The 16,123-nt window shown below is 44.5% G+C and overlaps 1 protein-coding gene across 2 annotated transcripts in view; it reads left to right on the top strand.

Annotated features, from left to right (window-relative positions):
- LOC139413873 (collagen alpha-1(II) chain) overlaps positions 1–16,123 on the top strand; it is a 70,103-nt gene that overhangs the window by 17,846 nt on the left and 36,134 nt on the right. For both annotated transcript variants that reach the window (XM_071161704.1, XM_071161703.1), the window contains 11 exons: positions 837–914; positions 3,607–3,651; positions 5,176–5,229; positions 8,681–8,734; positions 11,830–11,883; positions 12,684–12,737; positions 12,918–12,971; positions 13,167–13,211; positions 13,490–13,543; positions 13,834–13,878; positions 14,128–14,181. In XM_071161704.1, the coding sequence (XP_071017805.1) occupies positions 837–914; positions 3,607–3,651; positions 5,176–5,229; positions 8,681–8,734; positions 11,830–11,883; positions 12,684–12,737; positions 12,918–12,971; positions 13,167–13,211; positions 13,490–13,543; positions 13,834–13,878; positions 14,128–14,181 (591 nt within the window). The remainder of the gene's footprint in view (positions 1–836; positions 915–3,606; positions 3,652–5,175; positions 5,230–8,680; positions 8,735–11,829; positions 11,884–12,683; positions 12,738–12,917; positions 12,972–13,166; positions 13,212–13,489; positions 13,544–13,833; positions 13,879–14,127; positions 14,182–16,123) is intronic.

Genomic DNA, 16,123 nt, shown 5'->3' with positions numbered 1-16,123 from the left:
ACCACTCCCTGTCTCTACGGTTGATCTGGTATCCATCCCCCCTACCATCTACTGTTGATCTGGTATCCATCCCCTCTACCATCTACTGTTGATCTGGTATCCATCCCCTCTACCATCTACTGTTGTTGATCTGCTATCCATCCCCTCTACCATCTACTGTTGATCTGGTATCTATCCCCTCTACCATCTACTGTTGATCTGGTATCCATCCCCTCTACCATTTACTGTTGATCTGGTATCCATCCCCTCTACCATCTACTGTTTATCTGGTATCCATCCCCTCTACCATCTACTGTTGATCTGGTATCCATCCCCTCTACCATCTATGTTGATCTGGTATCCATCCCCTCTACCATCTACTGTTTATCTGGTATCCATCCCCTCTACCATCTACTGTTGTTGATCTGGTATCCATCCCCTCTACCATCTACTGTTGTTGATCTGGTATCCATCCCCTCTACCATCTACTGTTGATCTGGTATCCATCCCCTCTACCATCTACTGTTTATCTGGTATCCATCCCCTCTACCATCTACTGTTGATCTGGTATCCATCCCCTCTACCATCTATGTTGATCTGGTATCCATCCCCTCTACCATCTACTGTTTATCTGGTATCCATCCCCTCTACCATCTACTGTTGTTGATCTGGTATCCATCCCCTCTACCATCTACTGTTGTCACACAGACAGAGACACACGGATCCTGTTTAGTCATGCTGTGCTGTCTGAGAGTAGACTACCATGACAGATATATGCCGACTGTTATGACGAGAGTGTTCAAATATTTTTGTGGTCATATCACAGTGTCTTACTGATGCCATTTGTCTTCCAACAGAACTTTGCTGCTCAGATGGCTGGAGGATTTGACGAGAAGGCTGGCGGAGCACAGATGGGCGTGATGCAAGGACCAATGGTGAGAGAGATTATGAGAAACATCATAACACCTTAATCCTGGTGCCATTTTACCAGTTTTCTCCTATCAGCTTGGGAGTAGTATCATTTCCCAGGTTTCTATATGTTCTCTGGTCTGCTCTGACTAATGCCTACGTGAGACGAGCTTAGGTGAATGGGTATCAGAGTGACTCAACACCCCTCTATGGAGTGTACCAGGGTTTGGTTTGGGCCGACACACTCCTATGGAGTGTACCAGGGTTTGGTTTGGGCCGACACCCTCCTATGGAGTGTACCAGGGTTTGGTTTGGGCCGACACCCTCCTATGGAGTGTACCAGGGTTTGGTTTGGGCCGACACCCTCCTATGGAGTGTACCAGGGTTTGGTTTGGGCCGACACCCTCCTATGGAGTGTACCAGGGTTTGGTTTGGGCCGACACCCTCCTATGGAGTGTACCAGGGTTTAGTTTGGGGCAAACAGACTTGGTCTTCATAAAAAAAAAAACATGTTGAGTTTACTGAAAACTCCAACGAGCTGGCTGGCAGCTGGCATCACATCCAGCTGGCATCACCTCCAGTCTGTCAGCCAGAGGGAAAAGAAGAGCACACTCACTAGGAGCTATTTTGGTTTGGAAACCCACCAAGCAGCGCTCGGCTGGCTGCTCCCACAGCGAGCTTTTGGCTGGCTGGTGTAGCTGAAGTCTGAGACCCAGTCACCACTGTGGATTGTACCCCATTAGAGACCTGTGGAGAGGGGAGCTGGGGTTGACTCTTCACTGAGAGTCAACCCCCTACGTCTCTACCTACACCACCTGTTCCCTAACACGGTGTCTTCACTGCGAGTCAACACCCTACGTCTCTACCTACACCCCCTGGTCCCTAACACAGTGTCTTCACTGAGAGGCAGTGGTCCACACCACCCAAACACACACACACATACAGTCCCCAAACACACACACACAGACTCCAAACATTCACCCACACTCCGCCTACGAATGGACATAGAGCACCATTGATAAGCCGCTAGTCCGTTGCGGCGTTGGATTTGTCCGCGGTGCGCCCTGCTGAAAAGATGACTTTCATTCCCTTCCTACTGTTGTTGATCTGGTATCCATCCCCTCTACCATCTATTGTTGATCTGGTATCCATCCCCTCTACCATCTACTGTTGATCTGGTATCCATCCCCTCTACCATCTACTGTTGATCTGGTATCCATCCCCCCCTAGTTTTATTATTTTAACGTTTTCGTTTTTCTTAGAGAGAATGTCTAGGCTGCGACTGAAATGCCACTATATTCCCTTTATAGTGGGACTACTTCTCCCCTACTTAGTGCACTGCTTTAGCCCAGTACCCATAGATCTCTGGTCATAAGTAGTACACTATGTAGGGAATAGGGTGTGATTTCAGATGCAAGCCCTCGACATTCTCACTGATCAGGTACATTTTCTCATCGTCTTGTCTTTGGTCATGTAATGATTTTCTCTGTGTGACAGATTTTCTCTGTGTGACAGATCACCTGTGTAGAATGTGAAACGTCTCTCTGAACTCTGAGTAACGATGCACGATGACGTTCAGCTGACAAGAGTATTACACCTACTGACAAGACAAGTCTTTATAAACTGGAGGAGATTAACGTTAGAGGAGATTAACGTTAGATCAGTGAGCAGCGCAAGGATTACTTTGAAGATTTATGATCTTATTAATGAAGAAACAAGGTGGCTAACGTAGGGTTCAAGACTCCAATTCAGAGTACAACACTTCTGGCCCTGACCTCTGAACTACAGAGAGAGAGAGAGAGAGAGAGATACCGAGAGAGAGAGAGAGAGAGAGAGAGATACCGAGAGAGATACCAAGAGAGATACCAAGAGAGATACAGAGAGAGAGAGAGAGAGAGAGACCGAGACCGAGAGAGAGAAAACAGAGAGGGAGAGAGATACCGAGAGAGAGAAAACAGAGAGGGAGAGAGAAAGAGAGAGAATGAGAGAGGGAGAGAGAGAGAATGAGAGAGGGAGAGAGAATGAGAGAAAGAGAAAGAATGAGAGAGAAAGAGTCTGAATGTGGAATTCCAAAATGATTTATGGTTCTGACAGGCAGGAGGCAGAAGGGAGACAGGTAACAGACAGGAGGCAGACAGGAAGCAGGCAGGAGGGAGACAGGAGGAGGGCAGGAGGCAGACAGGAGGCACGTAGCAGGCAGGAGACAGACAGGAGGCAGGCAGGAGGCAGGCAGGAGGCAGGTAGCAGACAGGAGGCAGGCAGGAGGCAGGCAGGAGGCAGACAGGGGGCAGGCAGGAGGCAGACAGGAGGCAAACAGGAGGCAGGCAGAAGGCAGGCAGGAGGCAGACAGGAGGCAGGCAGGAGGAAGGTAGCAGACAGAAGGCAGACAGGAGGCAGGTAGCAGACAGGAGGCAGGCGGGAGGCAGGCAGGAGGCAGACAGGAGGCAGGTAGGAGGCAGACAGGAGGCAGGCAGGAGGCAGGCTAATGAGTTTGTGTTGCTGGGGGGAAGAAGCCAATAATATGTTTTCTAACACAAGAGAAGAGAGAAGTTCAAGTGGAAAAACACACATCTATCTCTTCCCCCTCCATTCTGAAATATGTCAAAGTTCATTATGAAAATGAGAAACTACATATTTTTTAACGTTGAGTTGTTTGAAGATTGGTTGAGGTTATTTTGTTATTGTCTAACGTCTCGTCTGTTTCTCTTTCTCCCCCAGGGCCCTATGGGTCCTCGAGGGCCACCTGGCCCCTCTGGAGCTCCTGTAAGTACCTGCAAATAAACACACACACACACATGCGCACATACACACACTCCCGTCTACAAGCCCTGAAAGTTATAACCTTATATAACACTGGGTACTGTAGATGCTCTTAATGTAGATGTTCACAACCACCTTTAGTTCAGCCCAGAGCCATATATAAATATATAATCATATACAGATATACAGTCTACTGGTACATTATGATATGACTGTGGTTCTTTACAGTAGTTTGTCCCATAGTGCTCCCTCAAAGAACTTCACAAAGTTTTGTATTGAGTTGAATTATTAGTCAGTAGTCTAGTTCTCTTCATGCTGAATGTGTATAGATGAAGGCCTGAATCAAGCAGTGAATGAATAAATGACGGGAAACAGAAACAGAGAGTCTATAGCATAACGTAAACACAGAGTAGACATTAGATATGGTTACTATGGTTACTGCACACAGCAGAATGGTTATGGTTACTGCATAGCAATCAATCAAATCAATCACATTTATTTACAAAGTCCTTTTTACATCAGCCGATGTCAAAGTGCTGTACAGAAACCCAGCCTAAAACCCCAAACAGCAAGCAATGCAGGTGTAGAACACAGAGTAGACATTATTCCACACACTGTAGATTTATTTGTTCCTGTGCTGCATTCCCTTCCAGAGGAGGAAGATGGCATTGAATACCTTCATGTCCCAGCTGCACACTGCAGGGGTTTATCCTACCGCAGACAGACAGGCAGACATGCAGCGCAGCACCTGACAATATACCTTTCATAGAGCTCGGTGGGCCATTCCCCTCGGCGCAGCCAGAACTGGGTTCAAATAGTATTCAAAGTGTTTCAAATACTGTAAACATTTGCTTGAGTCTGCCTGGAGAGCCAGATGGATGGGGATTACAGTTTTGCGACTATTCAGTTAGTCCTATTGCTCCAGGCAATCGTAGCTAAAGTACTTGAAAGAGATCAACTCCTATTTGAACCCATGTATGTTCCAAAGCCCTCCAACCAAAGCACCCTCAGCTCAGCTCCTCTCCTACCTCTCCTCTAAAGTAATTCAAGTGGAAGGTATTGCCAGCCAGAGGACATGACTGAGCATGAAGCCCATGATTTGGGGAACCACTGCACTCCCCCCCCCCCCCCCCCCACACACACACACACACCCTCGTCTTGGTAGAGTCACGGCCCCTGGAGGGGGATAGGAAAACACTCGGATTTGGTGTGATTTGATATTGCTGGGGTATTTGTTAACTGAGTAATAAGATAGCATACACGTAGTAGAGGATATCACATGCTATCTCTACTCAAACTAGTGAGCCCATCATAGATCAGTTATTGTTGTACTTTTACCATACTTTTAGGTTTATCAAAAACAATAGTGTATATTTTAAATCTCCTGTAGTCCTTACAGTAATATCAGCTAAGAAATCAAAGGAAATATTACATATTATTAAAAGACCAATAGCCATCTAAGGTCATCAGGTTCACGTCGCAGACGTCTCTAATCTGCCCTCTCTATTCTCTTCTCTTCTATCCCAGGGCCCACAAGGTTTCCAAGGCAACCCCGGAGAGGCTGGAGAGCCCGGATCAGCTGTAAGTATCCCATAATAGTTACCCACAGTGTGAGGGCATTTTCAACTACCCTCTTCCTCATACACACACACTAAAGCAGACACACACACACACACACACACACAGACACACACACACACACACACACACACACACGGAAACTGTGAGCTATGAGGATATATTGAGGGCTAACCTAGGGTTGGAACCAGTTCAAGGAACAGAACCAAAAACCGGAAAATAACTAAATTATTTGAGAAATAGAACCCGAACCGAAAAACAAAAGAGATCTATACTGTTCCGGAATATAAACGTTATTTTAAAAGCATGAGAACGTTCTTTTACGTTCCAAGCTTTTTCTTCCAGTCCCACAAAAATCACAACAAAGCGCCTATGCAGAGCCCTCACTCTGCCACATTCAAGTGCCATTCGGAATTAGGAAACTCAAACATGTTTGACTTGCTAACTGGTTGAACTGCGGCATGTGTATAACTACAACCAGTTAGCAAGTCGAACATTTCAGAGTTCCGACTAGCACATGAACACGGCATTATTCCAGCTTCCGCCTGCCAACTGGAAATCTTTACCAGTGGGTGTGCATGTAGGCTACCTGCCCCTCCCCTCTGAAGCCTAGGTTACTGTAGCCTAGGTTACTGTAGCCTAAGTTACTGTAGCCTAGGTTACTATATCCTATGTGGCCGCTGATTGACTGAATACCCTGGCGCAAGGTGGTTGTTGTCAACAAAGCAGCATGACAGAATTATGATGCTAAGTTTTCAAGCTGCTAGTTTCTCCGAGAAGATATATAAATCAACCTGTGCATTTAAACAACAACGTAAATACACCTGTTTCACTTTTGCAAGTCATAATCCAAATGACCACTGCTGCTCATTGCTGCCCCTGTTTTGAACAGATTAGATTATACCATATACTAATGAATGAGTGCACCAGGGAGAATACAATCATTTAATTTAATCTATATTTAAATAGGCAAGTTTGTTAAGAACAAATTATTATTTACAATGACGGCCTACACCGGCTAAACCCGGATAAAGCTGGGCCAATTGTGCGCTGCACTATGGGGCTCCCGATCTCGGCTGGCTGTGATACAGCCCGGGATCAAACCCAGGTCTGTAGTGATGCCTCTAGCACTATGATGCAGTGCCTTAGACCACCGCGCCACTCGAAAGAAATGAGAAACTACCGACTAAGTGAAAACACTTTATCTAACTTGGGATAGCTAGCTAACATAATGTCACAAAGCATTATCTAACTGGGGATAGCTAGCTAACATAATGTCACAAAGCATTATCTAACTGGGGATAGCTAGCTAACATAATGTCACAAAGCATTATCTAACTGGGGATAATCCACTATCCAAAATCCCATACTGCCAGTGCCAGCCCATAGCCAAATGTTTAGCTAGCTAGTTAACGTTAGCATATATGCTAGCTAGCACAACATAGCTAGCTAGCTAAGGACACTGCACTAACTCGGCAGCTAGCACAGGTAGCTGTTTCATGGAAACTGGCTAATCCATTGTGCATTATTTATAATGTCAGTACTAGCTACTGTGGTTTGCTAGCTTGGAGGAAGTATTTAGTGTTGTGTGCACTTAGATAGCTACCATCCCATAGCCTACATTGCATATAAAGTGTGACTGGCTCATTCGTGGATGTACGGAGAAAACATCCTAATAAAAACTCCCACTGAAAAAAACAGATCCTAAAAAGATGATTCAGCAGTCCCCATAGAATAACCTATTGGAGAACACTTTTTGGATCCAGGTGGAACCCTTTTGGTTCCAAGTAGAACCCTTTTTGGTTCCATGCTAAACCCTTTCCATAGAGGGTTCTACATGGAACCCAAAAGAGTTCAATCTGGAACCAAAAATGGTTACACCTGGAACCGAAAAGGGTTCTCCTATGAGGACAGACGAATAATGCTTTCGGAACCATTTTTTCTAACAGTGCAGGGTTAGCGACTGAAAGGGACCAACAGAGGTGCGCACACACACACACACACACACACACACACACACACACACACACACACACACACACACACACACACACACACACACCTAGATGATGTGAGGGCATTATGAGAGCCACCACCACTGTGTTAACCTCCTGCTGAGAGCAGTTACTCAGAAGCCTGATCAGGCAGACAGGCAGGGAAAAAAGACAGATTGACTGGCAGACAGATAGACAGACAGACAGACAGATAGACAGACAGACAGACAGACAGAGAGAGACAGACAGACAGACAGACAGACAGACAGACAGACAGACAGACAGACAGACAGAGGCTCCTTCTCCTTTCACCTCCCACCTCGAGTCCACTGTTTAATACATCATCACCTGCAATTAGAATCAGACCTGCTGGCTCTGTTGTTGGCAGGCCAGAATGAATCACATCAGTTCCCATAAACACACACACACACACGGAACACACACACGTCCCCAAAAAAACAACCCTAGTACTGAAGATTTGGCCAAGAAACAGCTGGCCAATACACTCAGAGGATATTGAAGTATTCCTTCAACCTAATCTACCTGTAAAGTCAGTTGATTCTGTCTTCCCATAGAGCGTCCCATAAAGAGTCTACCCATAGAAAGAGTGCATAATGTTGCCAGAAAAGGTGAAACGACTGGAAAAAAACATTACAGTTTACTGTAACATTCTCTTGTTTTTAACCATACATTGTCAATTAACTTGCCTCCACTGTTATTCACTGTCCTGGCATAACATGCCTTGTTAAATGTTAATTTGTGGAATTTCTTTCCTTCTTAATGCGTTTGAGCCAATCAGTTGTGTTGTGACAAGGTAGGGGTGGTATACAGAAGAAAGCCCTATTTGGTAAAAGTCCATATTATGGCAAGAACAGCTCAAATAAGCAAAGAGAAATGACAGTCCATCATTATTTTCAGACATGAAGGTCAGTCAATCTGGAAAATTTCCAGAACTTTCTTCCAAGTGCAGTAGCAAAAACCATCCAGCTCTATGATGACACTGGACCGACCACATGAAAGGAAGCCTTTACGACACACACACACACACACACACACACACACACACACACACACACACACACACACACACACAGACAAACACACGTTTACACACACACACACACACTCCGTCTACCCTGTCACTGTATTACGTGTATGACCTCTACAGTGCTGCCCTCTATTGGTTTAGGTCCTCCTGACAGGGCCTCATGGTCTGTCTATCTGAATAACTGTCTTCTCTGTTCTCTTCCCTACTGACAGGGCCTCATGGTCTGTCTACCTGACTAACTGTCTCTGTTCTCTCCTGACAGGGCCTCATGTTCTGTCTATCTGACTAACTGTCTCTGTTCTCTCCTGACAGGGCCTCATGGTCTGTCTACCTGACTAACTGTCTCTGTTCTCTCCTGACAGGGCCTCATGGTCTGCCTATCTGACTGACTGTCTCTGTTCTCTCCTGACAGGGCCCGTTGGGTCCCCGTGGTCCACCTGGACCCTCTGGTAAACCTGGAGATGACGTAAGTAGAACTACTGCCACTTTCACTATCACACACACAGAAATGTAACCTCCGCAGGCTATTGAGGATGTGTCTGATGCAGGAGACTAACACAAGTGTCAAAGAAAGCAGAGCCAAAATGACATGACACACACTGTTTTCATAGATCTCCCCTCCCCATCCATACTGTACCCATTGATCTCCCCCACCCATCCATACTGTACCCATTGATCTCCCCCACCCATCCATACTGTACCCATTGATCCCCCCCCCCATCCATACTGTACCCATTGATCTCCCCCACCCATCCATACTGTACCCATTGATCTCCCCACACCCATCCATACTGTACCCATTGATCTCCTTAACCCATCCATACTGTACCCATTGATCTCCCCCACCCATCCATACTGTATCCATTGATCTCCCCCACCCATCCATACTGTACCCATTGATCTCCCCCACCCATCCATACTGTATCCATTGATCTCCCCCACCCATCCATACTGTATCCATTGAACTCCCCCACCCATCCATACTGTACCCATTGATCTCCCCCACCCATCCATACTGTACCCATTGATCTCCCCCACCCATCCATACTGTATCCATTGATCTCCCCCACCCATCCATACTGTATCCATTGATCTCCCCCACCCATCCATACTGTACCCATTGATCTCCCCACACCCATCCATACTGTACCCATTGATCTCCCCCACCCATCCATACTGTACCCATTGATCTCCCCCACCCATCCATACTGTACCCATTGATCTCCCCTCCACCCTGCACACTGTTTCCATTGATCTCCCCTCCACCCTAAACACTGTATCCATTGATCTCCCCTCCACCCATCCACACTGTATCCATTGATCTCCCCTCCACCCATCCACACTGTATCCATTGATCTCCCCTCCACCCATCCACACTGTTTCCATTGATCTCCCCTCCACCCCTCCACACTGTATCCATTGATCTCCCCTCCACCCATCCACACTGTATCCATTGATCTCCCCTCCACCCATCCACACTGTTTCCATTGATCTCCCCTCCACCCATCCACACTGTATCCATTGATCTCCCCTCCACCCATCCACACTGTATCCATTGATCTCCCCTCCACCCATCCACACTGTTTCCATTGATCTCCCCTCCACCCTCCACACTGTTTCCATTGATCTCCCCTCCACCCATCCACACTGTTTCCATTGATCTCCCCTCCACCCATTCACACTGTATCCATTGATCTCCCCTCCACCCATCCACACTGTATCCATTGATCTCCCCTCCACCCTCCACTCTGACTGTGTCTGTTGGTAGAATGTTGACAGCACGTTTACACCAATAAAATAATAATACAAAAATACTATGAAGTGAACAGCATTCACTGTCCTAAATAATTACACATAGAAATGTCCTCGTAACTAGGGCCAGGAGTTTTTCTTGGTGATGATGTCACAGGGTCAGGAAAATGTCCTGGCCCCCATCATGATGTTCCCTCACAGTCACCTATCCCCATTGGTTTGTCTACAGTCCATCTGGCCAATCACTCCTCATGTAAAGTTAAGAGTGTGAGCCAATCACTATTGCCCATATTGTGCCCGTCCGTCCACACTACTCTCACACCAATATTGTCACACCTCTAACAGCCACATGTACAAACTCTATCATTTGATCATGATGATAAATGGTCATAATATGAATATTATAATCAGAACTGTCCCCAATGGTCTATCCCCACTAGTCTGTACCCAGTGGTCTGTACCCGTGTTCTGTATATCATCTCCACTATCATCCTCTGCCATATTAAAGACGATTTAATCATGTTTATATATCTTACATTACTCTTATCACATGTGTATAATGTATTTTATACCATCTACTGCACCTTGCCTATGTCGCTTGGCCATCGCTCATCCACAAATCCTAATTCACACCTTTAGATTTGTGTGTATTAGGTAGTTGTTGGGTAATTGTTAGATTACTTGTTAGATTTGTGTGTATTAGGTAGTTGTTGGGTAATTGTTAGATTACTTGTTAGATTTGTGTGTATTAGGTAGTTGTTGGGTAATTGTTAGATTACTTGTTAGATTTGTGTGTATTAGGTAGTTGTTGGGTAATTGTTAGATTACTTGTTAGATATTACTGCACTGTTGGAACTAGAGGCACAAGCATTTCGCTACACTCCCATTAACATCTGCTAACCATGTGACCATTAACATCTGCTAACCATGTGACCATTAACATCTGCTAACCACGTGACCATTAACATCTGCTAACCACGTGACCATTAACATCTGCTAACCACGTGACCATTAACATCTGCTAACCACGTAACCATTAACATCTGCTAACCACGTGACCATTAACATCTGCTAACCACGTGGCCATTAACATCTGCTAACCACGTGTATGTGACATATAATATTTGATTTGATTTGATTGAAACAAGTGAAAAATAAATATTGAAACTGCAGTTCCACCATTCAGCCACTGGGTGGCATCTGACTGGCCCACTAGTCATTTATCAGTGTCCATCAGGAGGCACTGTTTGTTAATTGAATTTCAATCTGAAATGTTAATTTCAAGTGAGTGGCTTGTAAAAAAATATTAGCATTAAAATAAATTGTGAATGATCAAAACTTTTTATTTTATTTTATTTACATCACAGACAACCAACTGATCTAATAGCCCACTTCTCCCTCCCTTCCTCTCTGTCTCTTTCTCTCTGTCTCTTCCTCTCTCTCTTTCTCTCTCTCTTTCTCTCTGTCTCTTTCTCTCTGTCTCTTTCTCTCTGACTCTTTCTCTCTGTCTCTTCCTCTCTGTCTCTTTCTCTCTGTCTCTTTCTCTCTGTATCTTCCTCTCTCTCTTTCTCTCTGTCTCTTCCTCTCTCTCTTTCTCTCTGTCTCTTTCTCTCTGTCTCTTTCTCTTCCTCTCTGTCTCTTCCTCTCTGTCTCTTTCTCTCTGTCTCTTCCTCTCTGTCTCTTCCTCTCTGTCTCTTTCTCTCTGTCTCTTTCTCTCTGTCTCTTCCTCTCCGTCTCTTTCTCTCTGTCTCTTTCTCTCTGTCTCTTCCTCTCTGTCTCTTCCTCTCTGTCTCTTTCTCTCTGCTAAAGGGTGAGGCTGGCAAACCCGGAAAAGGTGGTGATCGTGGACCTTCTGGTCCTCAGGTATGGTTTCATTATCTCTTCACTATCTTTTCATTTATATGTTCATTTATCTACACTCAATTGATCTCACTTCCTATTCATGCTGACTTAGTTATTACAGTTGTACACACAACGATTTTAATTTAAACTGCATTGTTGGTTAGGGGCTCGTAAGTAAGCATTTCACTGTAAGATCTACACCTGTTGTATTCGGTGCATGTGACTAATACAATTTTATTTTATTTGATGATCATTCAAGCAGACAAGGGAAGTGTACAGTCCAGTTAGAAGACTCTCCAAGATGATTCAGTCAGATACAGTCCGGTTAGAAGACTCTCCAAGATGATTCAGTCAGATACAGTCCGGTTAGAAGACTCTCCAAGATGATTCAGTCAGATACAGTCCGGTTAAAAGGCTCTCGAAGATGATTCAGTCAGATACAGTCCAGTTAGAAGACTCTCCAAGATGATTCAGTCAGATACAGTCCAGTTAGAAGACTCTCTAAGATGATTTAGTCAGATACAGTCCGGTTAGAAGACTCTCCAAGATGATTCAGTCAGATACAGTCCGGTTAGAAGGCTCTCCAAGATGATTCAGTCAGACAGAAGAGGAAGAGCTGTCTCTACTAAATCCTCCCTCATGTCATCTGTCTCTCTGGCCCTCTGGCCTTCTGCCCCTTGAACATCATATGTCTGGCTCCAAACCAGACTAGACCAGAGCAGGAAAGCAGATCTGGAGAAAAACTGAATAACCATTCCATTCTCTCCTATCTCTCCTCTTTCTATCTTCCCCTGTCTCTTGTTTTCTCTTCTGTACAACAGGGAGCTCGTGGCTTCCCAGGAACTCCCGGTCTGCCTGGAATCAAAGGGCATAGAGTAAGTGATGTCATAGCAGTGACATTATATAATATGTCATCTTCAAATGTGTTCTTTCCTGTTTACCTGCTTTTAGTGAACGTTATAAAGCTGTGAGAAACTGCATTGCCCAGTCAATGTGACAGTAAAGACTTGGTTCCCAGTCCTGTACTCAGTCCTGTCTGTATCTCTTCTTTCCAGGGTTATCCAGGTCTTGATGGACTCAAGGGAGAGGGTGGAGCTGCTGGTTCTAAGGTAGGAAGGACTCAACATCAGCATCCTCTATCTCTCTCAATTCATTCTAATCTCACAGATATCCTACTTTGCCTTTTTTGTCTGTCATGTTGTGATGCCTGTTTACCTACCATTCTGACCACCTCTAAAACACAAACCCCTCCTCCTTTTCTCTCCATCTCCTCCTACTAATTGAATGACTCTTCTCTGTTCTAGGGGGAGTCTGGTGCGCCCGGTGAGAATGGCGCTCCCGGACCCATGGTGAGCACAGATGGATAACTGATACCTGTCAGATAACTGATACCTGTCAGATAACTGATACCTGCCAGATAACTGATACCTGTCAGACCACTGATACCTGTCAGACACATCACAATGTGACATCATATGTAGTTGATGTAGTAGAGTAGAAATACTGTGAAATAGATCTGCCACACATTGAATATCTATGGCAAATAGGCTATGAGATCTACATGTGATACTGTTGACTGTTTGTGATTGTAACCTCTGCACCGCTCTTTCTCTCTCCCTCTCTAAAGGGACCACGTGGTCTGCCTGGTGAGAGAGGTCGCCCCGGTCCCTCTGGAGCTGCTGTAAGTACCTTTCCCTGGCCTAGAACACTCATTACAGTGCCCTGTCCTGAACTCCATATCTAGAACTCATGCTAGAACTCCCTGTCTAGAACTCATTCTAGAATTCATACTAGAACTCATACTAGAACTCATACTAGAACCATGTCTAGAACTCTATCTACAACCTGTCTAGAACTTTCTGTCTCTGAAGAATAACGTAGTGTCATTCCAGTGATCGGTACATGACAATATGTGTTATGGAGCTGGTTCTCTGATGTGTGGTGACAGTATCTTGTCCTTCTCCTGTCTAGGGTGCTCGTGGTAATGACGGTCTGCCCGGCCCTGCTGGTCCTCCTGTAAGTATTATTGCAATGTAGTTTTATTCATTATTTCATTTCACTATATACTGTATAGTAACACTGTACGTTTCAGCAGAAATCTAAGTGTTGCTGCAATACACCTGAATGCCCTCACTGTGGCAGTAGTGTTTGTTGACTCACTCCCCTCTCCTCCCTCTACCCCTCCTTTCTTTGCCCTCTTTCCTCTGCCCCCACCTCCCCTCCCCCCTCCCCTCCACTCTCTCCTCTCTCTTTCTCTCTCTGTAGGGCCCAGTCGGTCCATCTGGTGCTCCAGGCTTCCCCGGCTCTCCAGGTTCTAAGGTATGTCACTGTCCTTTTATCTCTGTGTCTGGAAAGTTCCAGTTTTGTAACGTAGCCATATAAACCTAGGGGTACGTCAATGAAGGACTCTTTTGTACAAATACGTTATTTTAGAGTATAAGGATGGGTACAAACTAAGATGCCACTGTACATTGTGTACTGTTCGTGTAAAAGGGCTAGAGAGAAAATGGTGGAGTTCAGTTCAGAAATCTCTTTTTTTTTTAAACATAAGCTGAAGAAAGAGTGAAAGAGGTGAAACCGGAGAAGGCAGCGTTAGAAAAGTGCTCAGAAACTAAAACATATTTTCTTCCATCTGAGAGAGGGGGTTTGGGTGGTGGGCTGTTTTATTTCCTTCTGTCCACTTGCTAAGGACTGGTTCCTTCTGAACGGTGAGCCGACAGGCCAGGCTGTGTGTGTGTGTGTGCGTGCGTGCGTGCGTGCGTGTGTGTGTTTTACCGCTGGTTTCACTTTCCTCTGTTGTCCCTCTCAGTGTCCCAGTTACGGAACATCTTTTAAAGATGCAGCTATAGGACGCACGGTTTCCTTGGTACCCCACACAAAGACTTATCTGTAAGGTCCCTCAGTCGAGGAGTGAATTTCAAGAACATGTTCAACCACAAAGACCAGAGGTTTTCCAATGCCTCGCAAAGAAGAGCACAGATTGGTATATTGGTAAAAAATAAATAAAAAGCAGACCCTGAATATCCCTTTGAGCATGGTGAATTAGTCATTTTAAAACGGTTACACAGTTTAATGGCTGTGATAGGAGAAACCTGAGTATGGATCAAGAACACACTAAAGCCCTCAAACTCAACTCTGGACCTTGAAGCCAGTTCCGCTGCATTTTTGAATTGTTCTCCTCTAATCAGGAACTGATTATAGACCTGGGACACCAGGTGTGTGCAATTAATGATCAGGTAGAACAGAAAACCAGCAGGCTCCGGACCTCGCAGGGTCAGAGTTGAGTACCCCTGCACTAAAGTAAAACTGCACTAAAGTAAAACTGCACTAAAGTAAAACTGCTAAAGTCAAACTGCACTAAAGTAAAACTGCACGAAAGTAATACTGCACTAAAGTAAAACTGCTAAAGTCAAACTGCACTAAAGTAATACTGCACTAAAGTAAAACTGCACTAAAGTAAAACTGCACTAAAGTAATACTGCACTAAAGTAATACTGCACTAAAGTAATACTGCACTAAAGTAATACTGTACTAAAGTAATACTGCTAAAGTCAGACTGCACTAAAGTAATACTGCACTAAAGTAATACTGCACTAAAGTAAAACTGCACTAAAGTAAAACTGCACTAAAGTAATACTGCACTAAAGTAAAACTGCACTAAAGTAAAACTGCACTAAAGTAAAACTGCACTAAAGTAAAACTGCACTAAAGTAATACTGCTAAAGTCAAACTGCACTAAAGTAAAACTGCACGAAAGTAAAACTGCACTAAAGTAATACTGCTAAAGTAAAACTGCACTAAAGTAAAACTGCACTAAAGTAAAACTTCACTAAAGTAAAACTGCACGAAAGTAATACTGTACTAAAGCAATACTGCTAAAGTCAAACTGCACTAAAGTAAAACTGCACAAAAGTAATACTGTACTAAAGTAATACTGCTAAAGTCAAACTGCACTAAAGTAATACTGCACTAAAGTAATACTGCACTAAAGTAAAACTGCACTAAAGTAAAACTGCACTAAAGTAAAACTGCACTAAAGTAATACTGTACTAAAGTAATACTGCTAAAGTCAAACTGCACTAAAGTAATACTGAACTAAAGTAAAACTGCACTAAAGTAAAACTGCACTAAAGTAAAACTGCACTAAAGTAATACTGCACTAAAGTAATACTGCTAAAGTCAAACTGCACTAAAGTAATACTGCACTAAAGTAAAACTGCACTAAAGTAAAACTGCACTAAAGTAAAACTGCACTAAAGTA

The sequence above is a fragment of the Oncorhynchus clarkii genome, chromosome 7 (assembly GCF_045791955.1).
Source record: "Oncorhynchus clarkii lewisi isolate Uvic-CL-2024 chromosome 7, UVic_Ocla_1.0, whole genome shotgun sequence".
Taxonomy (NCBI): domain Eukaryota; kingdom Metazoa; phylum Chordata; class Actinopteri; order Salmoniformes; family Salmonidae; genus Oncorhynchus; species Oncorhynchus clarkii.
The sequence above is the reverse complement of the archived record's forward strand: the minus strand, read 5'-3'. Positions and strand labels throughout refer to the sequence as shown.